This window comes from Tinamus guttatus, unplaced genomic scaffold (assembly GCF_059628265.1).
Source record: "Tinamus guttatus ecotype Peru unplaced genomic scaffold, ASM5962826v1 Tinamus_guttatus_pri_ptg000172l, whole genome shotgun sequence".
In the NCBI taxonomy this organism is placed as follows: Eukaryota; Metazoa; Chordata; class Aves; order Tinamiformes; family Tinamidae; genus Tinamus; species Tinamus guttatus.
In genome coordinates, this window is record NW_028288706.1 from 3,491,285 (window position 1) to 3,510,534 (window position 19,250).

General features: G+C 45.5%; 1 protein-coding gene across 2 annotated transcripts in view; it reads right to left on the reverse strand.

The window, feature by feature from the left end:
- The window catches only part of LOC104571220 (syntaxin-binding protein 4-like), a 38,888-nt gene that overhangs the window by 15,755 nt on the left and 3,883 nt on the right, over window positions 1–19,250 (reverse strand). For both annotated transcript variants that reach the window (XM_010218303.2, XM_088523027.1), the window contains exons 3-10: window positions 14,514–14,609; window positions 13,650–13,719; window positions 12,349–12,423; window positions 4,986–5,071; window positions 4,040–4,160; window positions 929–1,070; window positions 630–736; window positions 53–206 (exon numbers count right to left, since the gene is read on the reverse strand). In XM_010218303.2, the coding sequence (XP_010216605.2) occupies window positions 53–206; window positions 630–736; window positions 929–1,070; window positions 4,040–4,160; window positions 4,986–5,071; window positions 12,349–12,423; window positions 13,650–13,719; window positions 14,514–14,609 (851 nt within the window). The remainder of the gene's footprint in view (window positions 1–52; window positions 207–629; window positions 737–928; window positions 1,071–4,039; window positions 4,161–4,985; window positions 5,072–12,348; window positions 12,424–13,649; window positions 13,720–14,513; window positions 14,610–19,250) is intronic.

Here is a 19,250-nt window from a genome sequence, read left to right on the forward strand (position 1 = left end):
AAGGAGATGACAGGATTGGTGACTGTAGCCTTAGATATGAACTTCAGCCTACCTCTGGGGACCTCACATGGACCTTCAGTCTGCAGGAATTTAGACCATTTCCCACAGCCTTTGGAGGTGGCGACTGGATGTTGTTATGAACTGACACTCCAGGATGTAACCGTCCCCTTCCAGGAATAAAGGCCACTTCTGTGTTTTCATCATGTCTTAAACAACAAAACCAGAATATTTTATTAAAGAAAAAAAATTTTACATTTTCAGAACTTTTATATCAGTGTTTCTTTTCTCCATGATAATCTCACTTAAATGCACGTAATCTACACGGCAGAGCTGGATCTGTAGCAGATGAGTTGCTTTTCTGAACTTAACTTCCATTGCAGAGCTGTTACTGGGGATGTTCGCAAGGACCACATATCGGAAAGGCCTAGATGACACTTCAGGATGACTATTTATTCAGATTCCCTCATCTGACCACCTCTCAGAACCATCTTTAGCCATCATTCAAGACTGACATGACTGATGCTTCTTGAAGCCAAAAACTGATATGACATGAAGTGTCTCTACCTAAGACTCAGCAGCATCATGACAACAGAACCATTACAATGATAAAAAACATGATACATGCCTACCTGATCTTGGTTTTTGCAATTATTTTCCTGGCCTCTTCGTATGTGCTGCCCACCAAAGAATCTTTATTGATAGCAACTAGCTGGTCACCAGGACGGAGCCGACCATCCTAAACAAGGAGGGAGAAAGTCAGAGGAATGGAAAGGAATGTCCCTCTGCCCAACCCCCTTTTCTGCTATATAAACCTTCATTAATCCATGTAGTAAGTATATTATCTATTTATTAGAAATGCTGCTTCAGAACAGCTACACCTTCTACGAGAGGTTCCCATTGCAGACTGATGATTTCCACTCTGACTTACCTTGTAACAGTCACCATCTGGCATAAGCTCTTGAACATAAATCATGGGGCCATCAGGCCTGTTGGATCCACCACCGATTGTCAGCCCCAATCCGGAGGACTTTGCTATAGAGATGCTCTGGATTCCTGATTCAATAGAGCAACTGCAAAGGACAGATGTTAACAGGTGACTCAAGGGCGATCTGGTTTATCTCCCATGACAATAAATATACTCTGCCTGATTTTCCTTCCTAGTATCCCTCTTCTAACTTCGCTCAACCTTTTTTTTTTTCCCCTCTTTTTTTTCCTCCCCATCTTGAAAGAGGAGATAATGACTCCAGTTTCTTGGCAGACATTGCTTAACATCATGAATATGTTTGGCTTGGATACATACAAATGCTGAGGAATACTTATTTATTTTTCTCTTTAATTTTCAAATAAAAGGTTTAGCCAGTGTGCATTTGTCACCTTGTTGCTGTAGCCAGAAGCATACAAAGAATTGATGCAGTTTTCATTCAAATCCAGCTACACTTGCCTAGAACACTAGACAGGAATCTACAGATTGGTCTACCATGAGCAGCACTTAAACAAGCAAAGTGACGCTCAGGACACTCATCTGAATTTGTCTCACCAAGGTTTGGATTCAAAACCTTGCAAGATGTCTTAAAACCTGAGCATATTTATGGCAATAACTACCACATTCATTTATTTCTATAGTACTAATGACTCACCCAGTCAAGGCTCAAGGACTCTGCACTGACTGAAACCACATGGAGAAGTGACAAGAAAACCAAACTCTACACTCAAAGACCTTCCTGCTAAACAGGACCCAGCAGGCCACCATCAGAATCATGGCAGGTGGCTCTATATGGGAAAGAAGAGGTAGCAGTAAGAGAATTTGTAGGAGGCCAGAGACTTCATTGACCTACCCTAAGACAGGTAGGGCCGGATAGGATCACAGCAAATAGAAGCTTTCAAGAAAGAATCGATGGGATCCTAAATGATGAGGAGGAGGCTTCCTCTCAAATGGAGCATGGCACAGGACAACGAGCAGCTGTGCTAGGAGCGTGAGCAAGCAAGTTACTGAGCTTCCATTAATGGCAGAGCAAAGGTCCAGGACCAGCCTTATACCTGGCTGGTTTTACTGAGTATTTCTCTTGCACATGATATTTTGATATCACATAACCTTCAGCTTCCAGTATCAAAATCATCACCAATACCATCAGCAATGGTCAAACACAACAGTGAAAGAGCAATACTGACAGCACCCTTCCAAACTAGCAGCAGGGTGCTGGGAAAGACACCAGGTTATGTGGAACAAAGGGGCTTTATCCATCTTAATCATATGAAAAACATCTCCAAAATAAATATTCTGGGAAAATACAACAAAACACAGCATTAAAATGCTACATCCAAATCAAAATGTCAGATAGTCAATCTGTGGAGAGACTGAATCATATCCGAGTAACACTGCTTAATGAGATGGAAGGACTTTGGATACCATCGTGATGAGAGACCAGAGTGTAAGAACTTATACATAATGAAATAGTGATGAGCAAAGACACAGCAGCACCAAGAAACAGGTGGAGGCAGTTCAAGCTGTACTGCCCGGCTGTGTCTTTGCGAGCAAGGAGTGCTCACAGGTCCAATTTGGGGTTTGTTGTGAAAGGCAAGGAGGATAAAGCCTTCAGGTAATAGATGGCAGGGTACTTAACCCTTTCAGCCAGATGCAAAGACCATGACTGTACCTGGTCTAAGTTATCTCTCTGTAGCCTGCAGCAAATGCTCAGCACAGTCAGTAACTTCAAATGGCCCTTGTTTCTCCCAAGAATAGCAACCTGAGCCCTCTGAATAAAGATGCTGTCAAGCTAGGTCCCCTGTAGACTAATTGCAGCATAAAGGCAGTTAATTGTGGAGCAATGATGTCCAGTTTATCCAAACCAGCTGCCAAATAGATGAGTTGGTCTCTGCTCTGCAAGGGTCTCTCGCTTTATGAAAGCACCTTAAACCCCTGGTACCAAATATTTGTCCTCTGCAAATCCCTAATAAAGAGCTGATACTTAGCATGTGGCAGTTGTTACCTGCCAAGAGGATTTAGTGTGTCTGCAGTAAGGCCTGATTCTCTTTACCAGTGACTTGACTTTTTTATATTAGCAAAGGAAGAAAAACAGCAGGCTCTGAGAACTAATGGTCTCTATTCTAAGACAACTGACACCTTTCAAGGTGTCCTTCTTAAGGAGGGCAACCCCAAACACCCGGAGACCAGACTCTGCAGACCATAAGCTCTGTCCAAACCTCTGATCTTGTGAAATATAAAAAGGACAGACAACCACATGATAACACACACTCTAGAATGGGGTCTAGACACAAAGGGATGCCCTTTTTATAGGCAACCTCTCTTTACACCAACGCAAAGAGCAACTGAAATGTTTGAATTTAGGGGGCAATGTTTGCACTCTTGTTGCCCTGGTGTAAATGTGTCAGCAGCAAGGTATGCAGTTCAGAATCACCTTCTGGAGGCACCAGTAGCATCACTGAATTATTCAGCTTGTGATAGTTTAAAAAGATGATATGTACTGACCTCTCAGATGGCTGTTAACCATGGCTTCTCCTAACTTTTAGAGGGCAAGAACTTGAGCAAATATATAGTTAAGCACATTCCAAACATATTAACTGTCTCATCGGGGAAGCTTTTCAGGCAAATGCCTTGTAAGTCATTATGGTGATATAATGGTGTAGAAAACACAGGGCTACACAAACCAATCATTCAAACACTGGAAATATTTACAGGATCTATTCCTAAACAACATTAAATATTCAATGATCATCATGACTGACTAATGGTCTGGAATACCTCACTTTTGGCTGAAATCACATAGAAACTTCTTAAACATACATTTTAGAAGGGGGTGCTGTACACCATGCAAAATAAGGATCCGGAAATCAAGCAGTCCAACAAGCTACAGTTAGCTGCTCACTGAAACTGATGAATATAAACCTTGATTGACACTTGTCCAACTGACTTTTCATAGCAGACCCTTTAAATTATGAAAAAAAATGTACAAAATTTGTACAAAAGGGTCAATCAGCAGGCAGGCTGTGGTGGGCCTACACTGTGCGGCCATGTACATACTGTGAGTGAGGAGAGTGGGCCGAGTTCCCGATGACCGGGCTGTGAGAATTCGCAGGGCTCAGGAGCAGCGGACTCTGCGAACGGGAGGAGGACCCCGAGGATGTACTTTCCAGATATCGACCTGAACAGCAAAGACAAAATTAGTCCAAGTAATCCAAACACTCCAGTACCACCCTCCTACTCTATTCCACCACCAAGGGTTGACACAATTTGAACACCTCTTTACTTGGAGGAAAAACATGTGCTTGTTAAAGATACCAGTATATTCCTCTCGTAAAGGGCATTTTGCCTCCTTAAAACAACCTCAGCTTGTGACTGTTACCTCTTTGCAGAAGGGTTGGCAGCCTTTTGGGTGGGATACACCAAGCCAGAGACACACCTTTCCCCACAGACAGAGACATGATTTGACATGCTGGTCTATGACCCAGGCTAACATTGTTGTGCGTCTCTGACCATTTCCTGATTTGCAAAAGAAAAATAATCATTCACCACACTGAAACGCTTTGAAGCCCTAGCAGAAAGCAGCATATGCAGAGGCATTGTTCTAGGTCCAGTATTACAGTTAAAGTGTAGGTCAGGGATCTGGAGAGCTGTTAGAACTCCAACCCATTCTCCTTTATTCACCACAAGGAAGCTGGTTCACTTGCTTGCTTGGCATTTCTTGGTTTGTACAGGCTCTACTGCTCATACACCTTTGCTCTGTGACCCAGGATGCATCAAAGTGCTTCTAATAATGATGAGCAGGACTTTTTTCCTTCAATCCTCCACCCAAACACGTATCACTGACAAGAGTAGGTTAACAAATCAAAATTCCCTCAAAACAGCACTTGAGTAAAGAAAATTGCCTTGGCAGAAGGACAAAGGGACTTCCATTTTTCACACAAGGGCACATCAAGCTCAGGCAGCTGTGGTGCTGACAACATCCACATCAGACATCAGTACTCACTTCCGCTATGCAGAACAGGAGAACTCCGTGCTGAACCTGTATTGCTCTGAGAGCCAAACTTCTCCATCAAGTCAGAGAACTCTCTCCTGGAAATCAAAACACGATATAGTCATCTGCTGCTCCAGACAATTTCCTACTTGCTTTTAAAGAGGTTCTAATAATTTTGACATACTAATCAAGTTTATAGGCCAGATTCTCTCCAGCAGTAGGGAGCAAACAAATTTCTCTTCCTAAGGACAGCAATTCCCTGTGACTTCAAGGGACAAGGCTGATAGGAATTCTGCACTGCTGTGAAGTTGTCTATAATGGGCTGAAACTTCTGTGTCCTCATGAGAGACAGTTCCCTGTCCCAGGTGAGCTGCCTCTTGAAACACTCTTCTCAACCTTGCTAACCCTAAATGCCTTTTGCAGAAGGAAAGGGGCCTGCAAAGCTCCAGCCCACACCAGAAATCTTACCCTGCCATGAGGTTAATTATTGATCCCCTGAAAAGCTAACTCAGTGCTCAAATGCTTCCAGATCAAGTTTGGCCACCTTATAACTGTCCAAACTTGTTGACCCCCAGTGAGCTATAAATACCTGCACACAAGAGAGTGCTTCACAGCCTTCCTTGTGCCAAGTCAGACACACTGAGGTCTTAAAGCATTTACCAATTCCTGCATCATTTTCTTTAGCCTTTCTTTGAGCTGCCATGAGAATCTTGCATTTTGAACAGTCGGCTTGGAAGAGGGATGACATGTTCTGATATTAACCTCACCCAGTAGAGACAATTAGGAGTGACCTCCTATGCCAGCCTCCTTCAGGCATGGGGCTCCCGAGAGCGCACCTCTCCTGGGTCTGTTCTCCTCTCTCTTCATAATTCAAACATTCCCTGACACATCCAGCCACCCTTGACAGACAGCAAAGCCTCAAGAAGGACTAATTCCTTACAGGTGCTGGTAAATAAGCAGCCAAGCAGGGCAGGGAGACCATAAAAGCGCTACTTCTGGGGCAGTGGTAACAATATTAGTTGCTCACCTTTAAGACATGAGGGAATCCATGTGGGAAAGGTGCCCTCTTTATGTCACAGCCACAACAAAAGCCTAGTTATGAATGGCAAGCTCTCACACTTGACTGTCAGTCAACCTTGAGACATAAACCTGTAGGAAACCAGACAGGGCAAAGCTTCCCCAAGCAGCGAGGAGGCCAGTCCTGCATTGCTAGCACACGAACAGACAGATGTTACGTGTTATTGGCCAGAGGAGAGTCAACAATATAAAATGGGGGATGAATCATCACCTCCTTTGGTTCCTGTTGGAAATGCTCTCAGTAATTTATGTCTTCCCATTAACCACCAGCTCATTAACCAACTTCAAAAAGTAGTGCTTGCCTTATCTAATATTGCCATCAAATACATGCCGCATTCATCCCATTTAATACTAATTTTACATCCAAGTATCACACAATACTTACTGGAATGCCTTGGCAAGTTCAAATATTTTGCATCAGTGCTGTTGTCTTTATCAACTAAACCTATGACCTTAAATAAAAGACAACTTCTTTGTTCAGAAAACTCATTGGCTACAAAACTATTCCAACTAGCACTAGTTTCACAGACCAAAGCTATTCATAAAAGCACTGAGTAAGTGGAAAAACAACATACAAAGATCCAATAGCAATAGCAAATCCAATAGCAAGGATTCAATAGCAATAGGACAGCTGCTTCCTGTCCTCTGGTTTCCTTGGTTTAAGCATCTTAACAATTTTTTCCAATATTCTAGTAACACTTTTGTCTTTATGGAGGTTATTCAGAATCCCATTTAGACAGTAACTTAAGCCTTGATGGACCTATCCCTCCATGATTTCTTGTAGTGAAGGTCCAATTTTTGAGAATTTGATTAGCAGTATGAGCTAATATGTTATTTCCAGCGTTTACCTAGCCATCAGCAGCTGGGTATTTTTGGGCTGGGCATTCTTTTGGTCTGCTGTTGTTATATGTCCTTTAGATGATAAATCAACAGAGCTGGTAAAAGGTCACAAACTAAAAATGATAGGATAAAAAAAATCTCAGTAAATGAAAATGCAACTAGTCAAGCAGCTCCTATTCTTAGTCTTTACACAATGCAAATCCAATCACCAGTCAGAGCTGTCAAGCTATTTGCTATACACAAGGGTAAGTGTGATTTGGACATTCTTTGTTGTTGTTTGCTTCGTGTTGTTAAGTTCATCCACAAAGGGAAAGGTTATTTGCTCAGGAGCCTGGACAAAGAGCTTTGAGCCTACAGGTGCTTTGCAAAGTGTCCAACCCATCCTTTTGCTATAGGGATGGTGTGACCAAGTCACAAACAACCATCTCAGCTGAATTGCGGCTTGCACTGACCAACAAAGCAGGAGCCAAGGACATAAAATACATGACTAATTTGAAGTACATGCTTATCCCAGCAGCAAGCGACACATTTTCTTGTATGAACCTCCCAAGAATCACTTTTGTCCTCAGCATTGTGATTGGAGGAATAAGTGGCCCGACATTACTGATTGATGACCAATGGCCCTGGAGGAATGCTAACAAACCTTTATGCTTTCAGATGCTAAAAGACTTCAGAAGCCCTCTCTAATATTTAAAATATGACCTTATTAAAATATCCCAAATTGTCAGGTCTCTAAACACCCAGCTTTATTTCAAGAAAAAAAAAATAGTAGCATTGCAATGGGTCAAAAATTCATTTTAGCAACTACTTCTCCAGCTATTTTTTTTTTTATTAGGAAACAGAAATTTAAGGATCTGAAGGCTCCTTGTAACCCAGCTCAGACTTGCTACAGCTGGACCCATGGAGCAGAGGTAGAGTTGCTAGCAGCAGCCAGCTGCAGACCGACTTTGCTGCAGATTAAGCAGCAGGGGGTCAATCTTTCAGCAGAACATGGTTGTTTTAGCTCGTAATAGCTCTGGGCCTGCCCTTTTGTCCATGGAAGAACAAAGGGTGAAAGTGGCAAAGGTGGCGCGGGAGCAACCTCCGCACGCAGCGAAGAGGAGTCCGCGGCACCACGTGAATTAATAGCTCCTTTCAACAAACAAACCCTGCAGGTCAGTGGGGACTGTAAACCCTAGGCACTGCAAGCCACATGCAAGCAGCAGGCATCGCACAAGGCGATTTTCCCGCACGCTGGGCTCCAGCATCACCGTCTCTTTGGGCAGCGCTGCATCCGCGATGCAGCAGCTCCATGCCCAGAGCTTGACCTGGGCTCTGTTCCTGCAGAACCACCTGGGAACAGGGCTGCACTCAACTGTGCTAGCGCTGAGCTTGCTATGCTGGGCTGCCCATGAGGCCGTTACTGCACTTGGCTTTTCTGGAAACGCCTGGGCACTGAGGGTCACACGCAGCCCTCACCTTTACGGCGCTGCAACACCCGAGGCTTGCAGGATTCAGCCCCTGCACAAGTCTTTGGGTTTAGCACTCAGTGCTCAAATGCACAATCCAATGGCTAAAGCTAATTTCTAGGTACTGTCTGAGCTACTGCCATAGTCACATAAATGGAAGGTAATTCAGCACTTTTTGGCTCATGATAAAAAGGGACCATCTTGCATTTGCAGTAGGCTAGGCATGGACTTCAGCAACAGCCTCTCCAGTAATTCTGGGATAGTGCTTAGCACGGGTGGCTTTAGCATGCAGGAGTCTGCCATGCTCACCTGCCAGCACTTGGTGGAGTGTGGGAGGAACACTCGGGAGATACTGGAAAAGTAATGTATGAATGAAAGATGCAACACAAAGAAGGCAAAATGTTCCCAACAGACCTGCGGGTCTCTCCTTCATGGTCACTCACAAAGGCAAAACCCTCTCACTCCACTTGTCCTCAGCAAATGTCCAAGAATGCACAAGCAACAGAGCAGAGATCATAGAGCTGAACCAAAACAGGAAGAATTGACCCCACAGCGCAGCCTTGCACTTGGTTACCACGCCAGGAAACACAGGAGCACAGGGCAACCCTGTCCCTTGGCAGGCACAGCGGGAAGGCTGTATCAGCGGGGCTGTGATGCGAGAGGTGCATTTTGTACTGAATACTGAGCAAAAGCAGCTTTATTCACCCTTTCCTGGATCAGATGTAAGCATGTGTCACTTGGAACTTGCCCAGGGTAAAGAGTACAGCACATTGACATGAAAGCAGACTACTTTCATTATTTCTTCTGATGCAGGCCTTATTAATATAAGAGAAAGTTTTCACCAGGGTGACTATGCAAACCATCCGCACAGAAGTACTGCATTAGCATTTTATCCTGCAAGCACAAGGAGGTGCAGCACAAACAGGCTTTCTCACAGTGATAAACCTGAAAGACCAGGAGGATATCTGTGCAGCTTAGAGAAACAAGGAACTATTGCAACTTGCAGGCTGAGAACAAATAAGCAATAATTACACACATGCACTAAGCTTATCTTCATTAGCTAGAGATGAGCATAGACAGAATCAGATCCAAACATCTTCCAAATTTGGCACGTTAAACTCTAAATCTGAATTTTCTGCTTGAAACAATAGCATTACTGCAGTTCTCTGCGGCTTTCCTGATGTCACAAGGGGAAAGCATGCATCTTATACACACTGGGACTAAGTTCCATTAACTGCACTGGCAGTTTGACTCTGTAATTAACTTCAGGAACAAATAGCAACATTTATAAGTCAAATTCACCCAAGGGAAGCCACAACAAAATGCTATTCAACTGAGTCACTGGGAAAATTGGCAAGCAGGTTGAATGTTCTTTCAAATCCAGAGCTATCACATTTCATCCTCCTGAGTACCTCATATCAGAGCTACATGTTCTGGATTTATGAAGAAAACTTGCCCGCCAGCATCTGCAAATAGGCAGACTTATGTGTCCCCTTGTGCGATTCCATGGCTTGCGTGTGACATGAGCTACTTTGCTAGGCATTCATGCCTGGGCTCAGAGGAAGGCATCCTGAGAAGACCCATTTCAGCCCATTTGGAGGTGAGGAGATGGCAAAGCCAATGCCGATTTTTTTGGCCTGTCAATAGAATAGCTCTGCCCTGCATCTGCTTCACACCGGGGTGATTTTAGGCTGACAGGACAGTGCAAAAGGCCTTAGTGTAAATGAGGATCTGGCTCTCCTCATTATCCACAACTGGCCAAGTCCCTCTTCATTCAAAACCCAGGCAATAAAGTGTCACTGGCCACAGCTACATCCACGTGGGCAGGCACAGACACAGGGCAGTCTGCTTGGCTGAGCTGAAGGGCCTTTTTTAAAGATAATATGAAATAAAAAAGACAAAACTAAGGAAAAAAGTAGACAGCAGAAAAATCCTTCCCTCTCTTCCATAGCTCTTAATCCAGGAGATATGTATTCGTGTATTAAAGGTTTTGTGAGATGATTATGTAAGTGAAATCTCTGCAAATCTTTAAAAAAATATTAAACTGATTACTTCTCTGCTCTCCCTCTGGGTAACCTTCTGCAGATTTAACAGATAACCAATAGCAAACGGAGGCCAAATAAATTGTTTAAAGTTAAGTTGCCCTCACTGTCTCCAGCCTATCTATTTACAGCAATCTGCAACTCATGGTGATGGGAGGCTCAGCTGACAGATGCACGAAGGAGCTGTAGCTGCAGACCCAGCCACGCCACATATATTTTAAGGAACATCTGCTGCAATTTAAGAGACTAAGAGGTATGCTGAGATACACAAAAAGCTTGGAATAGATAAACATGGTACATGCAGAAAGTCTGCTCTGGGGGCAGTGGCTGAGAAACAAGATGTTTCCACAAGGTATATGGGTAAGTCCTGCCCCTGCTCAGCCCATGCAGGAGTCTCCAGGGAATTACTCAGACAAGAGAATCAATCCGAACCCCTCATGGTTCTGGCACAGCACAGCCAGCAGTGCAAGCTGCCCGCTACTATTTCCTCAGCTAAAGCAAGGAAAACTGCTCGCCAGTGGGAGAGCTGCAATGAGTGACCTGTGCAAATGTATTCACACCAAAACAGCCACATCCCCAAATCTGAGTTGGATGATCTAGTCACTTCATTCAGCACTTCCTCAGCAGCTGACTCAGAAACTTACAGGTTACTGTAATTATTTGACATGTTATTTTTACTTGGAGCACAGAATAAAACTAGCTGAAACAACTAATGCAAGATACTTCTTCCAACAGAACATAACCACACTAAAATCACCCTTATCCCTTCCGTTATAGTGCTCTCACTGTTTTGCCAAGGCAATAGTGTTCCATAGCCATCGATGGACAAGGAATGAAACTCTGATCTCCAACCCTAAGGGCTGCAGGAACATTGAACAAATGATCCCCTGATCTTAAGCTGCTAACGCTCGGTGCAAACCTCTGTCCCACCAGCCTCAACAGACCTTTACGCCTGCCCTCGCGTTGCCACAAAGGGCTGCCTCTTGGTGTGGCACCCTGGGGAACTGCTGGCTTTTCCTTGCAGCCTTGTTCTGTCCCTGCTCAGTGGGAAGGAGCCGCCAAACCAAGTCCCGTTGCCTCTCATGGCTGGAAGCCACCAGCATTTGCAGTTTTTTTGGAGAGGGGCTCTGTTCAATGAGCAGCTTTGCTCTGGATTTCACACTCAGCATCGTCTCAGACACCGGCTGCCTGCCCACAACTGCACTTTACCTTAACCTGCTCTATTTTCAGTGGTTACTGGTGCATCTTCCAGACATGTATTTTTTTCAGAAGATACAGAATGCTCCAGCACACTGTGTCAGATACTTTAAGTGTGTTCAGCTTACAGATTCTGGGGTATCTCCCTAATAGTATCTCCCAGCTTGGTTTCTATAACCCTGCCCTCTGTCCTGGGATGCTCAATGTCTGGCCAGGACATAACTGAACGCTTTCTTTATCCTTTCAAATATCCAACTGTCTCAGGAAAATGCAAGATTCTCCAGGAAGCAGGTAGTGAAGAGGCTTCAGGGAGAATCTGATCTCCCACTCTGGCAGAGAGGAATTCTGTGGGGAAGGTACCACTCTATTTCTAAAGCTCTTCCTAAGCCTTGAAACTGGGAAACACATCCAGGTGAAAGACCATCTTGGCATAATGTATCTAACCAGAAAGGAAAGGGATGGTAATAACAACTCTGTTTCTGTTCCTGTTATGACTTTCAAATGTTCCCACCATTTTAGAGCTAATGAAGACCTTTGGGCAACTTCCTCAAAGGCTTCAAATTTGTTTGTGCAAGCTGCCATTCCCATTGCAAGTGTTGTTGGTGGAAATGGAGGCCGGGAACTGAACAAAAATAACATCTCTGCATAGCAAGAGAAGAGAGGGCACGTGGCTCCAATACTCCTCAGCCAGACAAGATGAGCCCTGGTCATTTAATAGCAGTGCAGCAAGAGCTTGTGCCAACCATGACTACACGCATGACACCACCTTACCTGGCGTCGTCATCTCGGGCTATAAGAAGGCGCATGTGGCTGGTGGCAGATGCTGTTCGCAGGATATCCACAGCCCTGCAAGAGGACAGGCAAGCAAAGAACTGTAACATGGCAACACGGCTGCAGCAACGCATCCCCGAGCTCGCTCCTTGGCACGTCACAGCTCACGTCAAGCCTGGCAGTGAGCCGTGTCCTGGGCAAACCCTCAAGAGCAGCCAAATGACATTTTTTTGAGGGAGAGGCATCTGGTAGGCTGAATATCTGTTAAGCAGCCTTGATTTTCTTGCCTGGCAGCAGGGTTGGAGGGAAGCTAAGTCACCGCCCAACTCCCTACTTCTTTATTAACTTTAGAAGCTCCTGATAATAAAGCAAACCCAGAATATGTTCATGCCAGCAGGCAAATACCTCCCTGCACACCTGCTCCCTCTGGAAGGCTCCTTGGAGACATCCACTACTTCCCAATTCAAAATACATGCATCCCAGTTAGAGTCAGAGGTCCACAGACCAGACAGAGCATCCCTGCATAACACAGCCCCTGTAGCTGCAGAAATGTAATTGGGAACATCCTCCATCAAAAAGAGCAGGATCTGGGATTTGGGAGCAGGAGAAGCTCCTTGGGCTGCTTTTCAAAGATCTATCCAGTTGTGGCAGCTAAAAAGTGACAGGCAGAAGTGCAAGGCAACCAGTGGTCTAGCACAATATTTAAAGGAAAAACAGTGTCCCAAAAGCGTAGTGTTCACCTGGATCAGTAATTAACTGGTGATCCAGGTAATCAGCAATTCTTGGCACTGAGACAAGGGGCTGGATCGCAGCTCTGGAAGGAATCCCTGCACTGCTGAGCTTGTATGTTGGCTAATCTCACGTGGCTGTGGGGGGCCATAAGCAAGAGGGGGCATCTCTAGCCCTCCTCTGCAGCAGTTCAGGGCTGTGGTATGACTCCAGGCAAGGCGTTTTTGCAACGTGCACATATTCTGACAGTGCTGCTCATGGAAAGCTAAAAATATACCGAGAAAATGACCATTCCCGCACGGAAAGGTGAGGCTAGATTCAGCCAGCATTGCAGGTCATACGTGAATTTCTCATAATACACTTTGGGTTTCCTGGTCTATTTTTATGTAGAAACTTTTCAGTCTGCCATAGTCCCATAACACAGCTGGCTCTTGGGAACAGTGCTGGGTGCTTTGCTTACATTAGGGCAGGGACCAAGCACTGGTGCTCGTTATGCAAGCCTGCAGCCTGAAACACTTCTCAGAATTATACAAAACCAACAGGAATGCAAAGTCCCCATTTGGATATGATACCTTTCACTTGTAACTCCAATTAGGGAATCTCCATTGACCTCCAGGATCTGGTCTCCTGGTTGCAGGCGACCTAGGAAAGAAAACTAATGGATAGAAACTGCAGCAAATACAGCTAAAAGGGACTCAGAGAAGTCAGGAAGTCCCTCCCTTTACACAAAGACAAGATGAAATATGAGTAGGTCATTCATGAGAAGCTTATCCAACCTGTTTTTCAAGATGTTCACAGATGAAGTTTCTGCAGCCTCCCTAAACAATTTGTGTCGTTGCCACAGTACTTCCTACGTTGCAGGAAGGCATGACAGCAAACAAAAAATGCAGTAAAGCTTTTGCTTGATTTAATTTTTGAGGTCAGGTAGAAAACCCATGAGTTTCACCTCCACCTGTTCTGGATTTATTTTCCTTTATTAGATGAACAAATGATGTTGTAACATTTGAAAAATCTTTCTAGCTTATGTTATAAAAGGTCAACTCTGCAGACCCTTGTCTAATACTGACTTATCTGAGGAAGTTTCAGAATGAGACTAATGGTGCAGTCCAGATCAGAGCAGAAGGATCTCAGGGCATTTTCAGGCTAAATACAATTAATGACACCTAAGAAAAGAGAGAGAGCACAAAATGGAGAGAGCTCTTTCTGAAGCATGGATGTATCATGCTGTAAATACAGTGGAGTCATCTACATGCCTCAGAATCATCTAAATGTCCTTGGCTCCAGACGGAGGGCTGCTGTCAGACATTACAATGACTCCCCACTGCTAGCAAATTGCAGGGAAATGTCTCAGATATGCAGTAACACAATGCATTAAATGGGTACACTATCCTTTGGCTTTTCTCAAGTTGCAATATTGCCCCTCACGTTTAACTCACCATCAGCATAAGCAACACCCCCTGGTAGGATCCTCTTGACATAAACTCCATATTCTTCTCCTGTGAGCTCTTTGATACCACCAATTACCTTAATACCTACCGAGAGAGAGAGAGAGAAATTACCTTATTGCACAAGGGCACCAACAAGCGTCGTTTCCACGGGCGAGTGCTGTCCTGGGCCATCACGGTGGGAAACAACCTTCCACCCAGTCCCAGGACGTCACAACAACAGCATGCGAGGGCAGCTTCCAACACCCCCTTTTATTCCACAGATTTCACAACGCACAGAAACACAGCTGAGGAACATGCGCTCGGGATGGCGTTATCTCCCTACGTTTAAGTATATGGGTAAACCATACAGAAAGGTGATTGCAAGCATTTAAGCATAACCATCAGATTTGCTAACGTGTCTTAACTGCTTTATTAGCTTCTTTCAGACATAAATAGCTCGAATTGTTTTTGAAACTATTTTTTTTTATCCTGCAAATCCTGTGCACTGCACAAGCAGCAATGCACCACACGCACCCGAAAGGAGCTCTGGCAGCGAGGGAAGCAGCAGGAACGACGGGTTGTGGCCAGGAACACAAGAGTCTAAAAGCTTCTGTTCAGAACGACAACTACAGAGAGTTTCCAGGAAACAGAGAGGCAGGGAATGTGAACTTCCATCAACCAGAAAATTCATAATCTCCAGTGAAAGCAGTCACTGATGGAGAAACTTTATCAGCTCAGTTGTTGGCCACAGCTGGTGGGGACCGTGCCCATGTCTCTGATGGGGTCAATAAATTCTTGTCACAGTCAAAGTCACTGGGGACAAGAGCATTTCTCCAGAGCCTGGAAGCAGCAATCTTGGAGCTCTCGGGGTCTGAACCCCTGTGTTGCCACAGGGCACTCAGGGCTCTGCAACACCACCCTTGAGTAGCGGTGTCCGAGATGCACCGACACCTCCAAAGCCACGTAGGTCCGTGCAATGCCCCAGCCAGACGCCCTTCTCAGCACAACAATGGGTAAATATAGCAGGTTCTTGCTGGGTGCACAGGTCCAACGTGGGCACAGGCTCTGCAGCATCCGTGCTGGGCGCTAGCAGCAGTGCGCGTTCACCCAAAGCTCTGGCCATCCCTAGCCGAGGGGACTGCAGTGCACTCGCTTCTCGTGGCAGGGCACAATTACATAAGCTGTCTGGCAGGAAAAGGCTGAAGAGACTTACTTGTCAGGGTCTCATTAAATCCTGCTTCCATGATCCGGGCTGTGGACAGTAGGATTAAAAAGCCTGGCTTTAATTAACAAATCTTCCCGGAGACCCACTGATCAGACATTTTGCTGTTGCGAGCACGCGGTGAGGAGAGGGCACACTGAGGACAAGGGGCATGGAGAGGAGCAGCTCCACACGGAAGGGTCACTTCTGGCGCTTCAGGCCACATAACCTTCTCTCCTGACAGCTCCTTTGAACTTTTAAATCACTAAACAGCCTCCCAGGACACAGGGAGGGACAGGCGGTGACCCTAGTGCCACGCTGAGGAGGAGGAAACGGTGTTTGCTGAAGGCCCCACAGAGACTCAGCGACATCATTCTCACCACAGTGAATTCTACAGCAAGACCACAGGGCAGCTGGATGTTCAGGAGTGCTCAGATGTCTGACCTGAACCTGCCCTGGGACACTTCTGACCTCTAAGGAAAGAGTTAGTGTCTCAAGGTACGCCCATTAAAACAGATTAGAACTACATTGCCATCATTCGTTTCTTTCACATACACACCCATCCATTGCTGCTTCTCGCAAACACAAAAACCCCAACGCCATCCCAGCGATGGCACTGCATTCCTGACTGGGTTTGACCCATCAAAATATTGAAGACAGTTCTTCTCCCCTGCAGTCTTCAGAAATGGAAAGCACAGTGCAGCAGAGGGGCCTCTTTGGGCCTTTGCAGATTGAATTCTCAGGCCCTGGTCTGGGACTGATGGAGCACATGGAGCACTGTGCCCTTAGGCAGGAGTACAGATGAGCCACTAGTAGTGGCATATTCCCAATCCAATAACATGTCAATTAGCTGCTTGATAGTATCACCAATAATTAATTCATTGCAGATTATCTGGCACAGGACTGAGATCATTTCAATGCCTTATCACTTTTTTTTTTCCCCTCAAGTCAAAAAGGGTACTGTAAAAGTCTCAAGAAATAACAGGAATTGCATTATGCAGAACAGCAAGAACTGGCTGGGTGATGTGACTGCAGAGACAGGATGTGTCGGAACCAGGAGGACCAGAACACCTGAGCACCTGGAGCTTCGCGGAGCAGGCCTGGCCCGGCCCGTCTGGCAGGTTGGGTGCCTTTGGACTCCAGCGCATTGCACTGAGAGCTGTTGCACCCCATCAGTCCCGGAGGGCAGCCGAAACTTCCTAGGAGCGACAGAAGCTAAAACAAACTCAGGCTACTCATCGCCAAGGATCGCCCGCTGTAAATCCGCTGAACTGGTTCTTGGCAGGACCTGTGGACTCCCGACGGAGCTGGGGTGGCTGGTGAGGGGCTTTTCATCCCAAACAGAGGCAAGGGGCTCACGTAAGCCAGGCACGAAGACAGCCCTGGATGGGAAACCCTGTGGAGCGGGCACTGAGACTGGGGACATGTTTAGGAAGCTCCTGGCAATGGGATGCTCCAGCTCTATACACGGATCTCACAAAGTCACAGCATTTCCTGAGGGTAGGGAGGACACTAGAAGCTATATTTAAGCCAATGTGATGACTCAAAAAGAAGTTATACATCTTTCTATGCACCTAAAGTACCTAAAGTAATTAGAAATGATAAAGTGCATGAGACATCATGTAAGATTTGCATCTCAAAATAATTGCAACTATAATATCACATACCAATGCAATGAGGCCTTATTTCTGACAGAGAGGGTGGCTTCCGCAGGCTCCTCTGTCTAGGTATCAAAAGCAATAATGACTCATTTCCCTTTTGTGTCCACAAATCAATTGTAATAATGGCTTAATATAGCTGAAGTATCTACAAATCCTCCTTTATCCCCAACAATGTCAGTAGAAAATCCGATCTTGTTATTAAAATCAGTGATTACTCACAGCATTACCCCCAGACACACTCAAACTTTGACAGGAGGGAAAACTGACTTTGAACTCCCTTGTTGGCAAAACAAACCTGCCCTCTGCCTCCCTGCCCCTGCCACCCACACGGTCCTGGCAGCAGGGCCAGGGACTTGCAGCGCCCAAAACAGCCTTCCCTCCATTGGAAGGCTGTGCTTGGACATGGAAGAGTTGGAGGGGGCCATCCAATTCCAGGCCTTGTGCATGCACAGGATGTCCTCTTATATGTGCCACCAAATTCAAATCAAATTCTGAATCAAATTCTAGCCTTGCTCAAGCCACAAGATTTCTAATCTCAAACATTTTACAACAGTAAAAAAACCCACTAGTTCTGCATGGCTCAAGTGTACTCTGCAAGGGTTTGCTATGGTTTTTGTTTGGAGCTTTTAGAATTTGCGATAGCATTCATGGGAATTTTTGTATTTTATAAACACTCATTTCAACCCAATTTATATTTGGGACACAGTTTAGGTAAATAACGGCTCTTTAATTATCACAGCATCAAAGCCCCACCATAATGCTTATTAAGTCATACTTAGGACTAGATAATCTAGCCTATTTTGGATCTCTCTCTTTAATCTTTCCTTCCTGGCAAGGGTCCTGGAGCTGATGCTGATGTCTCCAGGAGCTTCTCTTTTGCAGAATAAAGTTTACAGGGGAATTCCAGGTTGGATGGTAGTTTAGACGGACCTACACAGAGTCTGCATGAAATTCTTAAAGATTCTTTAAATTGCTTTAAGGCTCTTGAGCTGCACTGGTGCACTTAATCCTGCTCCCACTAATGCCAGTGTCACAGTTCTCAACTTCTCAGGCCTATAATCTCACCTGCTCTTGGATCGCCATGCAGCTCCGTGTACCATAGGTCAAGGGGTGCTCCAGCTAATCTGCTCGTTTAGCCTAACTCTAATCATCTCCGGTGGCTCAGAGGGCGCTTGGCATCCGAGCAACGGATATGTGGCACGGTCCAGGGCCTCGGGACTAGGCACAAGATCCAAAAGCCTCCTGGCCTCAGCTCTGCCTCCCAGTACAGGGCATACTTGCATTTTGGAGCCATCTTCGCCCTGCAAACTGAAAACCACGGTGGCCACCCACCTTTGGGGGCTCTTCTCTCAGTAAAGCGCTACAGAAGAGCTGATGCTTGGCTTGTGCTCAAGGGAGAGCAGCTCTGACCTGCTGCGTGTCCCTGTGCTGGTTGCACGCGGCTGTGCCTCGCTCCTCTCAGCGCACACCGTGGAGAGGACTCCTGCTCTGCAAAGTCTAAGCTAGCAATGTTCAATTACATTTCCCTTAATCCCTCTGTTGATCTTACAGTCCCTGCCAGGTTCTTCTGTCTGGACAAAGGGACAGATTGCAGGTGAATCACTCACTGCTCTGTCCTAAGAAGATGAAGGTCAAGATAATGGGATCTCGGGGTTTCTGCGAAATACTTCTTAATCAACACTTCCCTTTGATGGCTTTTCTTTAATTCAAAGTTCAGGTTTTAGGAGCTGCCAGGCAACCTCTTTGAACTTTTGCTGAGGTTCACATGTGGCTTTCCCTTTAAAGCCACAGAGTAACAGACCTGGGGCCAAACGCTGACCTGCCATGCCAGCGTGAAGTGGACAGATTCTACTTTAAAGAAACTACGCTGGAATAACAGCAGGA